Source organism: Eptatretus burgeri, chromosome 2 (genome assembly GCF_056783735.1).
Source record: "Eptatretus burgeri isolate ZD-2024b chromosome 2, Ebu_testis_v1, whole genome shotgun sequence".
Taxonomy (NCBI): Eukaryota; Metazoa; Chordata; class Myxini; order Myxiniformes; family Myxinidae; genus Eptatretus; species Eptatretus burgeri.
Genome location: NC_140962.1, coordinates 147,959,781 through 147,978,193, shown reverse-complemented (window position 1 = coordinate 147,978,193; position 18,413 = coordinate 147,959,781). Strand labels below are relative to the sequence as shown.

The 18,413-nt window shown below is 40.7% G+C and overlaps 2 protein-coding genes across 2 annotated transcripts in view; both read right to left on the bottom strand.

Annotated features, from left to right (window-relative positions):
- The window catches only part of LOC147033493 (butyrophilin subfamily 1 member A1-like), a 253,394-nt gene that overhangs the window by 211,883 nt on the left and 23,098 nt on the right, over nt 1–18,413 (bottom strand). The window lies entirely within an intron of this gene.
- LOC147033494 (uncharacterized) overlaps nt 1–18,413 on the bottom strand; it is a 60,109-nt gene that overhangs the window by 18,845 nt on the left and 22,851 nt on the right. The window contains exons 8-9 of the mRNA XM_085855701.1: nt 13,546–13,667; nt 9,206–9,276 (exon numbers count right to left, since the gene is read on the bottom strand). Of these exons, the coding sequence (XP_085711827.1) occupies nt 9,206–9,276; nt 13,546–13,667 (193 nt within the window). The remainder of the gene's footprint in view (nt 1–9,205; nt 9,277–13,545; nt 13,668–18,413) is intronic.

Here is an 18,413-nt window from a genome sequence, read left to right as displayed (position 1 = left end):
AAAGATAATAAATGCTTTCTATGGTTTGTTCTTGCCCAGTTACATCCTCCACAATGGAAATCTGAAAGGGTTGAACATTATAAGAAATAAGAGATTCACTAAATTTTAAAGATTTAAAGTTTCCATTGTCATTGAGAGATATTCCTAAATTTAAGAAAATGAATAAACTGTCTGTTAATGTATATGGATTAATGGATACAAACAAAGTTCAAATATTAAAAATTTCAAATAACTATAAAAATGATGAAACACACATTGTCCTTCTTTGTTATATTTCGGGGAAAAATTCACATTATGCTTATATCAAAAAATTATCAAGACTAATCACCTCACAAGTATTCAATATAACAAATAAAACACATCCCTGTAAGAGATGTCTCAACTTCTTTCATTCGAAAGAATGATTCAATCAACATTCTAAATACTGTAGTAATCATAAATCAACAATAATTAATATACCAAAACCAGGAAAGAATATATCATTCAAAGATTACAACAAATCTTACAAACATCCATTTGTGATAGATGCTGATTTTGAAAGTATCCTTGAAAAGATAGATACTCTTTCTCCAAATCCAAATAAATCAAACACAAATAAATATCAAAAACATGTTTATTGTGGTTTCTGTTATTATATCAAATCATCTTTTGGTGATAAATACAAGTTAGAATTTTATAGAGGAGAAGATGCCTCAGAGGGGTTTGTAAAACAATTGGAAAGAAGACTGCATAAGACAAAGAGAAACAATGGTTAAAACCTATAAACCAATGTCATCAACAAAGGGAGAGAAAAAGGCATTTAGGAAGAACAGTATCTCTCATATTTGTGTGGAGAAAATTGAGGGAGAGGTTAAAGTTAGGGATCATAGTCATCTTACTGGTAAATATAGAGGTCCAGCTCATTCCCGTTGTAATCTTAATTACAAGCCCCCAAACTTTATTCCTGTCTTTCTTCACAACAACGCTCACCATGACACACATCTATTTATTAATGAACTTTCAAAGACATCTGGAGATATTTCTGCCATTCCTGAAGTCCCTGTCACACCTTGACGATTTAGCCAACATATGCCTGACGTGTGCAAAATTAGGCTAAAACGCCAGCACACCTCGAATACGTTATGGGTAAGTTTGTATACATTAAGAGCACGCTGGCATACGCCGTAGTATGCTGGCATACGTCATAGTACGCTGGTATACGTCGTAGTACGCTGGCAAACGTCATAGTTCGCCGAGCTGTTTGACAAATTTTCTATGCTTGAAATTTCCCGATGTATGCCAGCAGATGACTCATACATTCCACATAGTGCTGGCCATAAGTTGTAGGCACGTTACGCGATCGTTGACACATGTCGACACATGTTACTTGTAAGTTACTCATAAGTCGAAACACGTCGAGGTAATGTTTAGCTACCCGAAACTTATTTCTAACCTATGAGTAATGTGTTGTTGGCATGTTACGCGATAGTTGACACACGTCGACACACGTTACTTGTAAGGTACTCATATGTCAAAACGCATCAATGTAATGGTTAGCGTCAGTGTTCCAGACTCCCTGGTTTTTTGGGGGGGTTTTTTATTTTTTTTGAAATTTTTTTTAATTTTTTATCTTGCCAAAACGAAGATTTGCAAGATATGTTAGTCAGCTTGTATGTTTTTTTTTTGTTTGTTAGTTTGTTTTGTTTGTTTGTCTGTAATCACATATTGATCACTCTGCAGAGCACAGTTATCAATGGAAATTTTTGTAACTTCGCATATCAGAGTCCTATAGAGGTCCCTTTCACCATATAAAATTTTCAAGGTCAAGATCAAAGGTCAAGGTCACTTTGTCGCAAATCAGGGGAGTCGACGAAACCCTTATTTTTTGAGTAATTTTGATCGGATCGTCTTAAAACTTCATGGGAATATAGTTCATCGTCTGGCGCTCAGCTGATTAATTTTTGGTGGCGATCGGCCTTGACCTTCATGGTTCGCGCCTGAGGTCAAACATTTGACCCCAAGGTCAAATTTTGAAGTTTCAGGAACCATATCGTGTCGTACCTCAAATTGAACACCTCGATGAGTGCTTTCTAGATATGTCAAGCTTGAGACATTATGACGTCATTTGGTGACGTTATGAGGCAAAAGCATATTTTTCATGCTTACTCTGTAGAACGATTCTCATCGGAATCTCTCGTAGGCAGCTATTCCTCAAGGAGTCGCTCCTGGTGGATAGCAGCTCTGTACACCTCAGTGTGACCTTAAAGAAGTCACACGTGGTCACCTTTTGGCAAGATAGGGGTCACCCTGCGGGTGACATTGGTTTATTTTTTCTTCGTTATGATGGTCATGTTGACACTTCGATTTCTAGTGCGGTTATAATATAATTAAAAGGCTGCCGCTCAACGATGTAAATCATAACCGTCATACCGAAGAAGAAAAAAACAACAACCAGGGAGTCTGGAACACTGACGCTATCCATTACCTTGATGTGTTTCGACTTATGAGTAACGTACAAGTAACGTATGTAAACGTGTGTCAACAATCGCATAGCGTGCATACAACTTATGCCAGCGTATGCGGAATGTGTGTCATACATCGAGTATCTCGAGAAATTTTCAACATGCTGAAAATTTATTGACGTACTTGGCATACAATAACGTATGCCAGCGTACTACGACATATGCCAGCATACTACGACGTATGCCAGTATGCTCTTAACATATACAAAACTTACCCATAACGTATCCGACGTGTGCCAGCTTGGTTCGGCAAATTTTTCATACGTCGGAATACGCTGGCTAAAACGTCAAGGTGTGACAGCGGCTTCACCCATCGATGTCTAGTGCGGTTATGATTTGAATCTTCGAGCCGCAGCCTATTAACAGCCTATGCCACATGATCGTCGGTGATACGCTGCCACGCTATGCATAAGTCAGACTATCGTTGGGCATAGGTTTTGAATGCTGACAACACGCTCAGCATTCGTTGGTATAAGTTATCTATATGTGATTAAAACATTCTGTGTACGTTACTAATACGTTATGCATACGTCCATCACGTTATTATATGCCCAATTTTTTTTTTTAAACATAAATAGTTCAGCGTACGCCAGCATTTTACATACATTTTGATATGTTGCCATACGCTGGCTAAAACGTCAAGGTGTGACACCGGCTTAACACAGATCAAAATATATCTCATTCACAAAAACAATTCATACATCCCCCATAACCCATATCAGATTTGTTGACACAATCAAGTTTATGGCAAGCCCATGATCTAACTTTGCATCAAATATAAAAAAACTTCCTGCATCTTAAATCACATTTCTCAACTAAAGAAGAGATTGATCTCTGATCACAAAACGGAATATATGACTCAATGGATTCATTTGAGAGGTTTAAAGAAACACAACTTCCTTCAAGGGAAAGTTTCTAATGCAAGTTGAATAAAACTCATTTTTCCGTGAGAGATTATACCCAAGCTAAAAAGGTTTGGGAGAAGTTTAATATAAAGAACCTTGGAGAATATCATGACTTGTATCTTAAAACTGATGTATTCTTATTGGTTTATGTGTTTGAGACTTTTAGAAGTCTGTTGTAATAAAAATTCTTATGAATTGGTCCCTACTCACCTTGACACAGCCCAGGGTTTAGCTTGGAGTGCCATGTTAAAAATGACAAAACAGGATTTGGAATTAATCAGTGATATAGATATGCTTTTAATGATAATGAAGTCTAAAAGAGGAGGAATATCTCAAGTATGTTCCAAGAGATATGCTAAAGCAAATAACAAATAGCTGCCTGATTAGAATAAAAATGAGGGCAACTCTTACCTAATGTATTATGATGCTAACAATTTCTATGGGTGGGCTTTGTCTCACTCTTTACCTTATGGAAAACTTAAATGGGTTAAAGAAAAACATTATGAAAAAGTTTTACAAGACATTGATATCTAATCTCAAAAATAATTGTATGAAGCTGAAGTTGGATATTATTTGGAGGTTGATTTAAAATATCCAGAAGAACTTCATAACAAACAAAAAGACATACCCAATGACCCTGATAAAGAAAGTCCAAGAAAAGAATGGTTAAGAGATTACCAACAGTCATTTAATATAAAAGGTAAATCTCCAGAAAAAACTACTTATGACATAAAGTTAAATGATAAAGAAAGTTATGTTTTGCATCAAAGGAACTTGAGAGTTAGGAAAATTCATAGGATTTTGAAATTTAAACAGTCATTGGTTAAGGAAGTGTATTGATTTTAATAGAAAAAGAACAGAAGCAAAAACAGAGTTTGAGAAGGACTTTTATTAATTAATGAATAATGCTGTATTTGGAAAGACTATGGAAAATGTTAGGAGTAGGCAAAATATAAGGCTTGCTACATCTTGGAAACAGGCTTCAAAGTTAATTAATAGACCAAGTTTTAAGTGAGCGGAGGTGTTTTCAGAAAACTTTTGTGCTATTCATTTGAAAAAAGAGAGTATTGAAATAGATAAACCTATTTATATAGCAACATCAATTCTTGACTTGTCAAAGTCGTTCATGTATGACTTACTATAATAATTTAAAAGCAAAGTATAAGGATAATGTATCATTGTTATATATGGATACAGATAGTATTATATTAGAAATTAAGAAAAATGATGTATATGAGGATATGATTTAAAATATTGATATATATGATACAAGTAATTGTAAGTCAGGTGATGTGTTGTTTTCATCAAAGAATAAAAAGGTTATTGATAAGTTTAAAGATGAATTGGGTGGAAAGGTAATGAGTGAATTTATATGTTTGAGATAAAAGTCTGATGCTAATAAGTATATTGATAATAATAATATTGAAGGGTGTAATCCAGAAGCTAAAGCGAATAAAGAAAAATATAATCAAGGAAACAACAAACTTTAAACATTATTAAAACTGTTTATCCTTAAAGAAGGAAGAGTATCGAAAAACGAATACAATGAGAAGTTATAAACATCATTTATATGCAGGAGAGGTAAACATGAAAGCATTAGGAGCTTTTGATGATAAAAGATATATTTTAGAGTATGGAATCAATATTCTCCCTTCTGGTTATACATATGTGTTAAGATATTTAAGTGTTAAGATAATGGGTTGGGGGTTCTAATGGGCTACCACTGTCTTTTACTGATTTATAAATGATAGAACCAAGCAATAACCAAACCAAAGAGTGGAGATGTAATCAGCCTTGGTATTTAAATGGGAAACATAATGAATGTGAGAAATATCAAATAAGTCTTATTGAAGAAATAACCAGGGTAAAAGTAGATAAAACAAATAAGCAGATAAATTTAACAACAAATAAGTTGGTGGATGTAAAGAAAAAAATCTATATCTATATCTCTATATCTCTATATCTCTATATCTCTATATCTCTATATCTCTATATCTCTATATCTCTATATCTCTATATCTCTATATCTCTCTATCTCTCTATCTCTCTATCTCTCTATCTCTCTCTCTCTCTCTCTCTCTCTCTCTCTCTCTCTCTCTCTCTCTCTCTCTCTCTCTCTCTCTCTCTCTCTCTCTCTCTCTCTCTCTCTCTCTCTCTCTCTCTCTCTCTCTCTCAGCCTGTGGCTGCTGGTTGCATCATTGATTGGGACATGGCTATGCCGCTGATGCAGTGTCCCCCTTACCAGTACACTGGTGCTCATTTTGCCAACCTCAGAAGGATGACAGGCTGAGTCAACCTCCTGGTGTGTTTTAATTCAGCGGCCAACAGGGCTTGAACTCAGAACCCTAGGATCCCTAGCCACCACCATAACCACTAAGCCAACATCAGGCTTATTAATATCCTTGAATGGACTGAAATCTTTGATGGTTATCAATTGAACAATGGAAAAACAATTTATTACAATCTCAAAATGATGAGGCTCAGGAGGTGGTCAGACAAGAGCATTAAGAGAAGTTTATAATTTTATCTCTGCTCAACAAAGATACTTAAACCAATAACCAAGTTCCAAGTTATTCTTTGTGAATATACTTAATGGAAATGAATGTTGTCAGAAAATTAAGTTATTCCCAAAAGTAGAACATGGAGAAATATTCGTTGGTTCGCTCTGAGTTTAATGAAAATATGAAAGGACTGTGATTATGTTGGGGGGAAGAACTGCTTTAACCAGCAAGTCTCAATTTTTCATTTGCTTGTGTGGGAGGGAAGGGGATAGGTGGGGAGGAAGTGAGTCTCCCATTTTGAGCTTTTGGGGCTTGGGTCAGATAGTTTAACTCTTTTCCCCATTCATTTGAATGAGCGTCCCAGAAGCAACATTTATCATCGACTCACTTCAAGTGAAAACTCCCATCTGGCCACGTCCGGAGATAAATACCATCCGGACACGTCTGGAGACAAACCCCCACACAGTCACGTCCGAGACAAACACTGTCCAGACATAACCACCATCCAGATATGTCCAGAGACAATGACAGAGAGAGAGGCCTGAGAGGAGGGCGCTGCATTGTTTTGGGAGGGGGTCGAGCAAGGATGGGGGTAGGGGAGTTAGCACACACACACACACACACACACACACACACACACACACACACACACACACACGCTTGGCCGATATCAACAATGTTTAGGAAATCGGCAGGTTGGAGTCAGTGTGATTGCACCCAAAAGACCTTGATTAGCTTTCATCAAAAATTTATATAGACATTTCAGCGATATGTTCACAAACATTAATCGTTAAAAACAACTGTGTGTGACAGGTCGAAAAAATTTGTCTCAGGAATTTAGAAAACATGTTAATATGGCAAACGCCTCAGGAATCGGGTGTTATTTAACAACAACTTGCTCAGGATGACGAAGCATGACCCACTCGCTCAGGATGATGGAGCATGACCCACTCGCTCAGGATGACGGAGCACGACACACTCGCTCAGGATGACGGAGCATGACACACTTGCTCAGGATGATGGAGCACGACCCACTCGCTCAGGATGACGGAGCATGACCCACTCGCTCAGGATGACGGAGCACAACCCACTCGCTCAGGATGATGGAGCACGACCCACTCGCTCAGGATGACAGAGCCTGACCCACTCTCTCAGGATGACGGAGCACGACCCACTCGCTCAGGATGACGGAGCACGACCCACTCGCTCAGGATGAGGGAGCATGAACCACTCTGAATGACGTGGCGCAGCAAAAAGCGTCTGCAGTGAGTGAACGGTTTGCTCAGATTGATGTAGCACAGGACTACTATCAACTGAAGAGCACTCAGCAAGTGGCTTAAGAACTCAAGCAAGCACTCCAATTAAATGGTTGATAAAGAATGGCTGGCCAGGCTGTGGTTGCATACCATGTCAGATCCCTTTAACTTTAAAGTCAGTCCACTGCACACGCAGCAGTTAAAGAAATAAAATGAATTCGTTCAAATAATGACTTTATCAGCAAAAGAGTTGCCGCTGACATAGAACAGCCCTGGAGAAATCATAATGTATCAACTGTGAAATAAACCTTACAGATACTCTGCCATGTTGCCTTCTCGTCTGTACAAGCGTCACGTGGTACTTCGTTTGAGTTCTACGCAATCATTATAACTTTATTTAAAACACCCTTTTTTACCTGATTTGCTTTGAATCCCTGTAGAGCACCTCAAAAACCTCCGAAAACATAGACAAAGATCTGGCTGACGCTATGGATAGGCGGTTCCTCTCGGGGACAGTGTGAGAGGTCAAACACTGATTGCATTTTTATATAGCTCACTGAAGCTGGTTAATTTTGGCATGTTCTTAAATCTTTTGTTCACATAATATCATTCTCCAAACAGTAGAAAATGAAAAGGCTAATGCTTTGAAAATTTCACATTTTCTTGTGCATATATGGAGAGGAGGGAACATAGCTTTGCTTGCTTAAAGTAAATAGGTGCATTGGCTCAGTGAGAAGACTCGTTATTTCTTTAAATCATCTGATTTCACTCCAGATTTTGATACTTATTTAGTCCGGACAATATCCATTCCTTAAAACCGAAATAATATTTTTATGATACTTTTAGTAGTGGGCGAGTAGATTGTGGAAAATCGTATCATATAATGCATGAAATCGTTCTAAGCTATGTGAAAAAAAAAATCGTTCTAAGCTATGTGAAATATGAAAACTACAGTACTTACAAAAGTGATGTGTACAGCGATTTGTAGCTCTGATTAACAAGCATTCGATAATATGAGTGAGGAAAATTTAAAAAAAACCTTGTCTTTAAGAAATCGTTGTGTCCTCTTCCAAGTCAATGAATGGTTGAGCAGGCCAAAAAACATGGCGGCTTCAGACCCCAGTGAGGTTACCCAGGAAGCACCTTTAAACCCCAAAGAGAACAGTGGCCGAGGATGGTGACTGATAAAGGATATCAATAAATAACGCCGTAAATTATCTTCAAAAGGGGTGTTTTAATTAACCCAAACACCCAATTTTCACTCTTGCACTTCCTTAGAGTTTCCTTATTATGCATACAAAGTTTCAGGCTGCTAGGTTTCATGGTTTTGGAGTAATGGAGAAGACACACACACACAATGCCATTTATTCATATAGATTCAGATTTTTCTTTGATCAATACCAGGGGGTAGGAGGACCCTTCACAGATTCAGTGCCCAGTGTCCGAGGATCTTTTAATTCAGCCCAGGGAGTGTATGTACCTCAATCTAACATATCCCACTGGTATATAACATGATGTTTCTTTTATTTGTTTAACGTTTATGTAAGTAAGTGTGTGTACCTCAAAGTTAACAGATCCCACTGGTTTATGACAAGATATTTCTTCATATTTGTTTAACGTTTATCTCAGTGTTTCACATCAACACGGAGTTTCTGTTTGGTGTTTTGTTTCTGTTGTCGGGTGTTTATGTTAACTATTTTTGTATAATGTACAACGACACCCTTGTGGGTTTTCTTGTGGGGACGTCTTAACACGATAAAAATCCCAACATGATAATATGTTGTTTGGGTATGGTATGATTCATCTGCACTTACACCTCGTCTTCCAAATGCTTTTTTTGGCTGTTTCTCGACATTATTTTATCGCACTCAATTATTTTCTTGTCCTTCATTAAATTTTGTCCTTTTTTAATTACACCAATCAAAACACACCAATCCCATCATTTCCCATTCTACCCACCCCTCTCCCCAATCGATTCCCTCACCTCTCCCCCAAATGCTTCTCTGACCACTCCCAGCTTATATTTCCCCTCTCCAACTTACATAATGCCTTCAAGATACGCGGCTCCATGCTTTTCCATGACTCACATTCCTGAGGGAGTACACCAGAGCTCCTAAAACACAAGTGAAACATAAAATATCAGTAATTTACTTTGAAAAATAATTTGGTAATTTCCCAAAGATGCACTTTCAGCTCAAAGATTGAATTTATAACGTGAAAATACAGAAATAATCTGTTATGATTCATGACATGTAACTAGCATGATGAGAAACATTTCAACTTCAACTGGATATTGCAAATACCATACTCATTGATGGTTTGAGAAGAAATGACATGAGAATATAATGTAAATTATTTTAAGAATTTATAGAGCTGATTCAATTCAATATTTGTTTTTTCAATTCAATAAGTCAAACTAATCTGATTAGTCAGATGCCTGAATCAGACGCTATTTATAGACTAATCTGATTGGGCACAACACTGTCACTGGACATGCGGTAGCCTGTGATTGGAGATAAGGGCTGATGGGTGCTACAAGGTGGAGAAGTGAACAAGGGGGTGTGCTCTAATAGCTGTGATGAAGACAGTTAGGGATGAAAGAGAGAAACTGTTTGGGTGGCTGTGTGGCTCAGTAGTTGTTGTGCAAGCTGCTACTCCTGTCTTCGCCCTGGGACATTTCCTCCTGGCTTCCATTCAATATCATCCGGTCTTCTTTGCATGGTTATTGTATGTCATGGCCTTTAGGGGTGTGGGAGCTTATTTATTTGTATGATCCAGTAAAATTATTCATTGTGTCTATAATGTGGGACAACCCTAATCGTTCTTGGGTAAAACGCAGATCTAAGTTGGCTTCCAAAGCCAGCCGCCGACTAAGCATCTTCCATTCATGCAAAGTCCTTCCTTGGCACATCTGAGCTTTTATCTACTTACAAGGCCTTCATCAGTACCTTGATAGTATACTGCTCTCAACTCTGGGCAATGCCCATGCCTCACACCTTCATAGCTTGATGTCGTATAAACCAAGGCCCTCAAAAACATTGGTGTGTCCCTGGATAATGTTGAGTTTGAGTTTCTGGGCTTTAACACTTTCACATCTCAGACAGGTGGTCTCTGTATTCTCCAACCTCTTTTCTGGTCTTGCATCCTTTGCCCTTTTCACACTGTCTGCCTCAGGTTTCTGAAGATCACATGTGGTCTGCCAGTAAACCCATATGGTGAAACTCCAAAAATCAAAATTCACTACTCTCATCCGCTCATTTATTAGTCTTTTTCCTGCCTTGGAACAAACCACATTCTCTTCAATCTCATACTTCCCATGAAGTATTGCAGACAGTTGTATACCACCATCTCAGATCACCCCCCATCCAAAACCTCTGTTTACCCCTCCACCACACAAAGCCCACCTCCTTCCATATTCCAGTATTTTCTTCCTGAGAGTTTCCTTCTGTGACCGTCTTGTCCACCCCATGCATCATCTCCTTCCCCCTGCCCCCCATTCCTCCCCACCCCCACTGATTGTCCAAGTCTCCCTCTATCTTGGCCTTCAACTCTTCTGTCATTGTGTATCACCCACTCTCTACTGTTTCTTTTGTTCTGTTGCATCCTGATCTGTACAGTGGTCCAGCTCTTCCTCAAGCCTTGACTCTATACAAGAAAAAAACCTTGATTGAGATATGTGCTCAAATGGGAGCACCAAACAGCCAAAGGCAATTCAACTTCAAAGGATGTTTGTAGAGTTGTGGAAAGTTGACAAAGATTTTGTAATTATGGGCTAAATAGTACAGATTTATCCCATCTCGACTTCAATTTCATACACAGATTTATCCTATCTCATCATCAGTTGTCATACCCTTCCTCCCACCCATGATACACTGAAGCTTGTTACGAGGCAGTTCTCCTGAAAACAACTTGCGTTCACCTCATGGAAGGCATATCCAACTGAAGGCAATCTCAGTTCCTTTCACAAAGCTCGAAACAAGTGCATGTCTGCTGTGAGGAGAGCCAGGAAACAACATCTTTCTAATCTCAAGTCTGAACTCTCAAACCTGTCTCCATCCTCCAAGTCCTGGTGCATCTAGTTAAGTCTGTTACTGCTGTAAGTCCCCCCTCCATCCCTTCCCTTACCTCAAATGGCTGCACAGCTGACTGCATGCAAAAAGGCTGAAAGCCTAAACTCTGTGTTTGCTTCAAAATCTTGTATCCCAACCCCATCGCTTTCTGTACCCAACTTACCCAGTCACAACCAGCTGTTCCTGGACTCTGTGTCCTTTTCTCCTGACAAGGTGGAGAGTTTGCTGTCAAATCTCGACTCTGATTATGCAACCGATCCAGATGGCATCAGCCCACATGTCCTAAAAACCTGTTCTGCTTCTCTCGCTCACTGTTCTGTTCACCCTCTCATTTAGTCAATGTCATCTGCAATCTGCTTGCAAATCAGCAAACATTACCACTCTAAATAAAAAGGTGCAAAAACAGATCCTTGCAACCATGGACCATCATCACTTCAGAAATTAAATCCTTCCTCTTCTCCAATGGCCTGATTTCTGTTCATCAATTTGGATTCAGACCAGGTCACTCTACCCTGGACTTGTGGCTCCTGTTTTCTCAACAATGGATGGAGGTCCTCAATGCCAGCCATGAGATCAGAGCCATCTCCCTAGACATATTTCGTGCTTTCAATATGGTCTGGCACCCCACCTTGCTCAACAAAATCTCTTCCTACAGGATCCAAGGCAATCTCCACTCATGGCTCGCAGACATCCACTCCTGTCGCAGTCAACATGTGGCCCTCAATGGAATTCTCTCATCCTTTCTTTCTGTCCAGGCTGGAGTTCCTCAAGGCAGTATAGTGGGTGCTGTTCTTTTTTCTGGTTTTCATCAATGATCTCTCCGATTCTCTGGAAAATCCTCTTTATTTCTTTGCTGATGCCTCCAATCTCTGCTGTACCATCTGTCATCCCTCAGATCAGCAAGGAGCAGTTTTTTCATTCTCTATAGAACTGGATAAAATCACAAGCTGGTCCAACACTTGGAACATGTCTTTCAATCCTGACCAATCTCACACTTTCACTACGTCTCTCCGAAAAGACCATCTAGCACCCCCCCCCCACGCTCCCCCCTCATCTACATTCTCAACAATTCTCTTGAAGAGGTACTTTCATTCAAGATTTTGGGCCTCACATTCTGCTATGATCTTTCCTGGGAAAGCCACATTTCAAACCTCGCCTCCAAAGCCAGTCACCGACTGGGTATCCCTCTATCGTGCAAAGTCCTTCCTTGGCACACCTGAGCTCCTGACCAAATACAAAGCTTTCTTCCACAGCCTGATGGACCCTCTGCTCTACCCTTTGTGATGAAATGTCTACCTCTCACCTGTCTTGGCTTCACGCTGTGGAAACAAAGGCATTTAGGATCAGTGATATTTCCCGCAATGAGCTGAGTCTTTGGGTCTCTCACTAACTCACCACTCTCTCACCACAGGCAAGTCGGTGGTCTTTCTGTCTTCTACCATCTCCTCTTTGGCCTCGCCCCCCCCGGCTCCTCACTCCTCGCTCTGTCTGTTGTTTGTCCTCCTCACCCCCACCGCCCCCCCCCCCATATTATGGCACTCAAGGTCTGCCAGCAACCGCTTTGTAGTAAAACTACCAAAATCAAGCATAACTGCTCGCCTGTATTCTTCCTTTCCTCTATTTTCCTGCCTTTGGAACAAAATCCCACACACTCTTCAATCCCACTCTTCCTTCCATGTCTTGAAAACAGCTGTTCTTCCCACATACAAAACCATGATCTTTTCTTCCCCCATTAATCCACTCCAAACCCACCTTCTTCAAATTCCCTGCTTTCCTTCCTGAAAGTCTCTGTTGTGTCGGGACCTGAAAGTCCCTGTAGTGTCCATCTTGTTTGCCCAGTGTACTCCACCCAATCCCTCTTCCTTCTACAGATCTCCTCATGTCTCTGGTCCCCACTATTTTGTGCTTCCCTCTCTCAGCCCTATTGTTTCCTGTTTCCCTTGTTATACATTATATGTGTTAACTCTAATACGAGCCTTGGCATTGTATATACTGTACATATACTGTACATATATATATATATATATATATGTATATATGTATATATATATATATATATGTACTATATATATATATATATGTACTATATATATATATATATATATATATATATATATATATATATATATATATATATATATATATATATATATATATATATATATATATATATATATATATATATATATATATATATTGACATGTGTGCCCCATGTCTACAAAATAAGTGGTGATAAAGGTTTAGATGATTTGAAAACAAATAGCCTGTACCTTTATCAACATTCAATAAATTTATCTTTGTATTCACTCACCTGCTCAGTGGGATAAAAGGTGTTGATGAAATATCCCTTTCCACGGAATCACTGTTTGCGAGGTTTGTGACATTGTTGGTGAAACAGCTTAGAATCTTGGAAAAAAAGAATGAAAGTCGAACCTGCACACGGTTGAAGAGGCAATCGTTTTGTTCAGAATGGCACATCAAGTTCATTTTATGATTACATTTTCAAGGAAAAACATATTGCACAATCGGGATTGGTTAGTGGAGGTAGTTAGTTTATAACAAAGAATAATGCAAATCGAGTGTGAATTAAGAAAAAGTAATTGGCATAAGCCCCTCCTTGTTTAAAGCAGCCAGAAGGATGAGTATGAGGTACCCTTGGAGTTGGACAACCATGGTGAGTTTGAAGTTTATTTTTTGTTTCCATCGTTTTGGCTCATGCAAAAGCTCGTACTGGTACACGAACGGATAAGGACCCAACAGGATAAAAGGAACAGCAGATGGAGGGGAAGAACATCAGATAGAGGGGAGAAACACCAACAGCAGAGTTGAAGGCCAAGACATAGAGGGAGACTTGGACAAACAATGGGGGTGGGGAGGATAGGGTGGCAGGAGATGATGAATAGGATGAACAAGATGGCTACACAAGGAAACGCTCAGGAGGGAGAACTGTAAATTTGGAAGGAGAATGAATTAGTGTCAGGGGGGGAGGGGTGGAGGTTCTCGATGGTGGAATGGTTTTGGATTGGGGATGATCTGAGCTGGTGATAAATAGCTGTCTTGAAGACCTGGAGGGAAGAATGAGATTGAACAGAATGTGGAAGTTGGTTCCACAGGTGGAGGGGGGGGGGGAAAGAACAAATGAGTGGAGGTGGGCAGTGATTCTTGATTTGGGTAGTTTCACCAGAGTGGGGGGGAGGGGGGAGGGGGGAGGGTTGATGGTTTACATTGTGTGCCCTGCAGAAACCTGAGGGGGGAGCACAGAGAGAGTTGAGGGTACAAGACCAGAAAGGAGGCAGTAGAAGGTGGAGAGACCACAGATCTGTCTGCAATGGCAAAGTGACAGGTCCATAGCCTCAGATTGCAATAATCTTAAAGGCCTTGGTTTTCACGGCATCTTCATCTTGTCATCACCATTCTCCAAGCCTTGAACAAGAATTCTTAGCACTCGTCCTTTTATCTTTATCTCCATCTGTCTAATTTGGGAATCTTGAAAAGTACAGTTTGCAGAGATTGTTTGCTTACGACAATGAAATCCCCTTCACGTCATTTAATGGTGTCATTACCCCCCCCCCACCCCCATTTCCTCCAAGCCCGCTTCCTTCAAACCCCACCCCTTCTATTTATTCCCCTCTTCAGTATCCCTCCACTTCATGGCCCCCCTTTCCACATCCCTCTCCAGCCCACCCTCAAAATCTTTCCCTCAACACACCCCTCAAAGTTCCAACAAGCCTCCCACACAACTGTACAGCACACTCCCCATACCTACTCCCCTGTTCTGAACTGTGGACCTCAAACATCTAAGGCTTCCATTCCAACCTGAAAGATCCATCAATCAAGGCCACTGCCGAGGAACTGGACATCATCTGTTTAATTGAACGCTTCCTCCCACAGGATGTGCATGACTTCTTTGTCTCTCTCCCCAGCCATTGTCTCTGATTTGATAGGTCTGATCCTAGCTCTGGTGGTGGATATAGACTTTACATCAACAACTCAATTTCTCAATGGCGTTGTACTGATCTTAAACCTCCCAAACCTCAGGAGTACATTTGGGTGCAACTTGCCCTCTGCTGCCACCTCTTTTTAGATGTGTTTTGGACCACCCTCTCATCTTCGCTGTCTGTACCCCCCTACCCAATTGCACCCACCTGTTTTTTGGACACTCGACTTTTACACCGGGGAAGGTGGAGAGGTTTATGGCAACCCTCTCATCTGCAACTGGAAAGGACAGCATCGGCTCATGTTTCCTTAAAACCTGCTTTGCTGCTCTTGCACATTCTCTATCTGCCATTTTCATCCTTGCCCGAGGTCATCTTCCATCATCTTATAAAGCAGTCAACATCACTGCATTGCAGAAAATGTGCAAATACCTGTCCCATTAAATAGAGAATGATTGGCTAACTTCTTTTCATCAGAATGATCACGGAATCCATCATCACTGTGGATATGAAATCATTTCTTTTTTTTCCAATGGTCTCATCTCAGATCATCATTTCAGGTTAAAGCCAGATCACTCGACATTGGATATGCTGCTTCTGCTCTCCCAACAATGGATGGAAGCCCTCAATGCCAGACATAAGATCAGGGCCATCTCTCTGGACATATCTTGTGCTTTTGATGCAGACTGGCAAAAAGCCTTGCTCTCCCATCTCTTTGCCTATGCCTTTCAATGACAACTCCACACATGATTGACTGACTTCTTCCAATCTCTTCGCCAACCTGTCTCTCAAAGGAATCTGTTTCTGGTATTGCACTTCTCGAGACCTCTCTGGTCTTTCCTCTCCTCTCCTAATTAAGGCTGCAAAGCTTCAAGGCATTAAACTTGGCCCAGTCTTATTTCTAACCTTCAACAATAATCTCTCTGACTCTGGAAAATCCTCTTTATCGATTTGCTGACATCTCTCCCCTCTGTCCTGACATCTCTCATTCTTCTGACAGCCAGGCAGCAACCTCTTACCTATCCTCAGCCCTTGACAAATTCACAAACTGGTCAAAAACTTAGAATATGTTTCAGTCTTGAGAAATCCATATCTCTATATCTCTATCTCTCTATCTCTCTATCTCTCTATCTCTCTATCTCTCTATCTCTCTATCTCTCTATCTCTCTATCTCTCTATCTCTCTCTCTCTCTCTCTCTCTCTCTCTCTCTCTCTCTCTCTCTCTCTCTCTCTCTCTCTCTCTCTCTCTCTCTCTTTTTTTTTCTCTCTTTCTCTCTCTTTCTCTCTCTTTCTCTCTCTTTCTCTCTTTCAAAGGACCATACCGCAAATCATTCCATCTACTTTCTCAACACCCCTCTCAAAGAGGTTGAGTTGCTCGAACTCTTGTGTTTCACGCTCAGACACAATCTCTCTTGGGTAAGCCACATTTCAAATTTGACTTCCAAAGCCAGACACCAACTGGGAACTCTCTGTCATGCACAATCCTTCCTTGGCACACCAGAGCTCCTATCAAAGCTTTCATCCACAGCTTGATGGAGTACTGTCCTCCACTGTGGGCTGGCTCCCCTGCTTCAAATCCCCTGCCTCACATCTTGAACAGCTTGATGCCGTGGAAACAAAGGCTTTCAATATCATTGGAATCTCTCGTGATGAAGCTGTCTATGGGCCCATCACTTCGTCATCACCGACAGGTCGGTGGTCTCTGTTTTCTTCTGCCTCAGTTCTGGACGTGCACCCTCTGCCCTCTCCATACTTTGCCCCCCCCCCCAGGTATCTGCAGGACACATGCAGTCCACGAGCAACACCCTTCTCATGAAACTGCCTAAATCCAGAAACACTAATCATCTCCACTCATTTATTCCTCTTTTACCTCACCTGTGGAACCACCTACCATACTCTATTCAATCTCATTCTTCCCGGCAGGTCTTCAAGACAACTGTTTACCACCATCTCAAGTCATCCCCCATACAAATTCATGATCTTTTCTACACCTGTTAAACCAACCCCACCCCTGTGTATCCATATTGTGCACCCTTTGCATTCTCCCTTACCCCCTATCGTTACCTGCAACCCTTGTTTGTCCGTCTCTTTCTACTTTCTCCTTCCACCCTGCTGTGGGTGTTTTCCCCTTTCGCCTGTTGTTCCTTTTGTTATGTTGTGTCCTCCTCTTTCTATTGAACTGTGGAACTAACTTCCACATTCTCTTCAATCACTTTCTTCCTTCCTGGTCTTCAAGACAGCCATTCATCACCACCATTTCAGATCATCCCCGATCTAACCATGATATTTTTGACAGCCATTAACCACCTCACTAACGTCTCTGCAATATTCACATGGAATAATGTACCAATCCAGTAATTTTAATTTTAAATAAGGAAAGAAAGAGATTGATCGTAAAATTAATTTATCAAAATTTATATTAAATTATGGTAATGTGAATACTGTATTATATAACTATCAGAGCTGAGAGAGCAATTAGTATATATCTTCGCTGATGGACCATTTCATCTGCCTGTTTGCCAAAATGCTATATTGGTCACTTTGGCATCACTTTTCGGACTCAAAACAGAGTTTGGAGCCACGGTCACATAACTAAGGTTACTTCGCTCACAAAGGTGTATCTTTACCCTGAGTTTGGAGGTTGCAGCTTTAAAGGACACCACCTCACACTACCCCTCACCCCAAGCCCCCTTCCCACCACCATCACCAACCTCCTCTTCCACCACCGTCACCCCGCCTGCACGTCTCTCCCGAAGTACTACAAATGTTTCCCTCAGACGATGTCCTCAGCTCCCTCTGGATATAATATTTCTCAGTTGGACAAGCCCCTCGATTTTTGGTAAGAAGGAGAAGCAAAGGAAAGGAAGACAAATTTACCCATGCGAAGAGTGCTTTAAACTCAGCATTGCCCAGGTAAAAAAGGAAATTGTCAAACCTGCTGCAGATACCATGTGGAACGACACGTGATTTACATAGATAATTTATGCTCCCCCCTGCCCCCCTACCAACACCATCGCATGTGGCTACGGCAACATAGCTTATGCTACCCCATTACACAAAGTGTTATTTATACCTTGAGTTTGGAGAGAGAGAGAGAGAGAGAGAGAGAGAGAGAGAGAGAGAGAGAGAGAGAGAGAGAGAGAGAGAGAGAGAGAGAGAGAGAGAGAGAGAGAGAGAGAGAGAGAGAGAGAGAGAGAGAGAGAGAGAGAGAGAGAGAGAGAGAGAGAGAGAGAGAGAGAGAGAG